The 3,269-nt window shown below is 43.7% G+C and overlaps 1 protein-coding gene across 1 annotated transcript; it reads right to left on the reverse strand.

Annotated features, from left to right (window-relative positions):
• Window positions 1–2,187: 2,187 nt before the first annotated feature.
• Window positions 2,188–3,233, reverse strand: T265_13508 (hypothetical protein; the record flags this gene model as incomplete). The annotated part of the gene is made up of 3 exons (XM_009169155.1): window positions 2,188–2,339; window positions 2,512–2,717; window positions 2,845–3,233. Coding segments are annotated over 3 exons (747 nt in total), but the record flags the coding sequence as incomplete, so codon positions are not given.
• Between the last annotated feature and the right edge of the window lie 36 nt (window positions 3,234–3,269).

Below are 3,269 nucleotides of genomic sequence, written 5' to 3' on the forward strand. Positions count from 1 at the left end.
CGTTTGGTCACAGTTTTGAGTCATATTGCACCAGATTCTCAGATGAATGACGGCTAAAATCTACGTATCTCGATATCATCTTATGCAATACGCACGATATGTAACGAAATGTTGTTCCCTTAGTTTCCGGAGGAGTGCTGACGGGGCAGCGATCCAACTGTGACCCAACTGGGGAGCCTAAGACGCATGTATAAAGTGCACTGGATTTTTTTCCATTTCGTTTGTCCATGCCTGTTTGCTTGGTACAAAGTATGAGGAAACACGTTGAACGTCAGCAAGTGCAGCATATAGGATTGAAGCAATTGGTAAAAGGTTTAGCATGCCAAAAAACAATGGGTCTTAAACGTAAGAGGTTTTTTCTGCTTGCACGTTCGATTTACCTTCTTTTCTACATTTTTAATTTAGCAAGGAGACGGAGACGTCGTTTTGATCACGGAAAAATGAATCTCAACATTGCTTGGACGTGAATTTTGCTTCAATATACCCCTGCGTTTTTAACTGTTCTACTAACTTGAGGTAGAGTCAACCGGGTATTCAGAAGGGTGATTGTTTTCAGCAGTTTTTTGTTCTACATTATTCATAGTAGACGACCTTGAAGGAGGGTTCATTGAATCGCAGGTACCTACGGGTCTGTACAATATGCCTAGTTGTTAAAAATATAGTTTTGAATGGTTAGCCGCTATGGGCTTGTTCGTGGCACTTAATAGTCAACTATTCTTACTAGTTGGAAAATGATTATTCAAATACATATTACTTGAGTTGCTAGGAGTTGTATTGCAAACTTAACCGAACAGTTTTCGAACAGCAAACGTCCAGTCGCACCTACAAATTGTTCGGTTTAATTTGTTCAACACATAATGAATATACAAATCAGTCTAACCACCTTGCTAACGACTAATCTTGTTCTTCAAGCGCAGAACTGCATTGCTCTGCTCATAATCCTTCCCTGCGCACGTCTTAGGAAACAGCTGGGGTTAATTTATCAGTGGCACAGCAATGGATAAATCTGGGAATATCCGTCCGAAGTAGGCAGGAATCCGTGATCTTCAATAAATTAAAAAGCACAGCTTGTTGCAAAGTTAAAGTTTCGCCTTTTTATTTAACTTCCGTAATAGTTTGAACATACAGGTGATGCAACCGCCTAAATGTAGAGGATATCAGCAAGAAGGTTTGGAACTTGAATGGCGGCAGCCGAAGTACCGACATCAGAAAGGGATTGCTTATCGAGCACAAAGCTCGCCACATTGGTCTACATCCCTCAGGAGATCAAATTGGTGTACAAGCATGAGGTGGAACTCTGCATTAGGACTGCTTTGATAGAAAAGACACTGATAAAAGTGGGAAAGGGTATGATCCTGCGAGATAAATAAAAAAAATTGTGGAACAAAGTTGCCACAATGGAATGAGTAAAAAAATGATGCTGGCGTGATTACGCTGAGAATTGCATCAATAACATGATCCTACCCCATTCCTGCAAACCACAATGTCTAGCCGTTTGCGTGTAAGCTACGATACAGCAGTCACGTTAAACGCAGCTGAGGTTGTCGGAAAAGATACATCCGGACAGTTTCACCGTTCGAAACTTTGGTTTGGCCGGGGTTTTATGCGCGATTGCTATAATGGATACGCTATAAAGGATATGCGTAGTGTAAATTCCCCATTCAAGCGTCCATAGAGAGTGGAATTTTTAATTGAGTTTGTCCAAAATCTATAACGTATTTTCAGTGGATCGGACGGGGTAGACCACAAATTATACTTCAGTGGGATACGGGCAACACTAATCAGATGACAGCGTGCCCTAGTTTTCTCATGTTCTGGGTCGAGAGAACTACCTCCAGCTCTCTCACGCAACGTTTCGATGAGACCGTACCTAAACAAGGAGCTCAAGTATTTGTAATAACCGCGTCCCACGTCATTGTACGTATCAAATTGCCATTTAACCTCGTCTCAATCAATTCCATAGGGTAATGTACCAAATAGCTTCTCTGCTGCGTAGATGAGGTTGACTTCAATGGTAGTTTCGCCACCATGCAAAAGTGTGGCGGGTCTCAACTGCAAATTATGTCTATTCTCATGTACAAATGGAACGTTTTCACCGCTAGATACTATATTCTCGCAGTGGGCGTAGATCCCACTCCAGTCCGGAAATCCCATTATTGGGTGACCCGCGTGTCCCAAGCAAGCTTAAATTTGTATGTCACTCGCGAACGCCATCTGGCCTGCCTTCGTGGGATCTGTCGCACAAAAGTTAGGTGCCATCTCGATCACCGTGTCCAAGTAATCTCCACTATTCAGCACACTAGCTGCATTGAATCTGACCACGTCTCCAGTTAATAAGGCTTTGATCAGATTATCACCGTTGACCAGCGTTCGTAGTACGCCGCGAAGTTGTTACATCTCTGGATGATTTGGGGGTCCCGCAGATCTACATAGGGATGCTTGTAGACATTTTCCAACCGGATTGTTGGGTTTGTGGTAAGGTTAATTGTAGTTGTAACGATATCGGTCCACCATAAGGATTGCACATTTGAACTTGCATACTGAGCGGTTCTACAGTGGTGACAATAGGTTTGCGAAGCCAGACACCGTGGTGTTCACTTCCATTCCTCTGGCAGTCAAAACGAACATATTGGTCAGAATATGTGGAATCCGTAGTTTCAAGGATTGCCCATGTAAATCGATGTCCCGGCTTTGCGTAGACGGTTGTGTGAAAGAACCTGGAGCGCGGATTTGGTTGTGCTCCAGTTAATAAGGCTTTGATCAGATTATCACCGTTGACCAGCGTTCGTAGTACGCCGCGAAGTTGTTACATCTCTGGATGATTTGGGGGTCCCGCAGATCTACATAGGGATGCTTGTAGACATTTTCCAACCGGATTGTTGGGTTTGTGGTAAGGTTAATTGTAGTTGTAACGATATCGGTCCACCATAAGGATTGCACATTTGAACTTGCATACTGAGCGGTTCTACAGTGGTGACAATAGGTTTGCGAAGCCAGACACCGTGGTGTTCACTTCCATTCCTCTGGCAGTCAAAACGAACATATTGGTCAGAATATGTGGAATCCGTAGTTTCAAGGATTGCCCATGTAAATCGATGTCCCGGCTTTGCGTAGACGGTTGTGTGAAAGAACCTGGAGCGCGGATTGATATGGTTGTGCTGGTTGACTTCACTCCTGGCGCTACACCAAGGGAAGAGTAGTATAGTCCAAGAACTGTGGTACGATTCCCACCAAGCTGGCGCAGCAATATCACATTGCAATTGTAGGCA

The sequence above is a fragment of the Opisthorchis viverrini genome, assembly GCF_000715545.1.
Source record: "Opisthorchis viverrini unplaced genomic scaffold opera_v5_72, whole genome shotgun sequence".
Classification (NCBI taxonomy): domain Eukaryota; kingdom Metazoa; phylum Platyhelminthes; class Trematoda; order Opisthorchiida; family Opisthorchiidae; genus Opisthorchis; species Opisthorchis viverrini.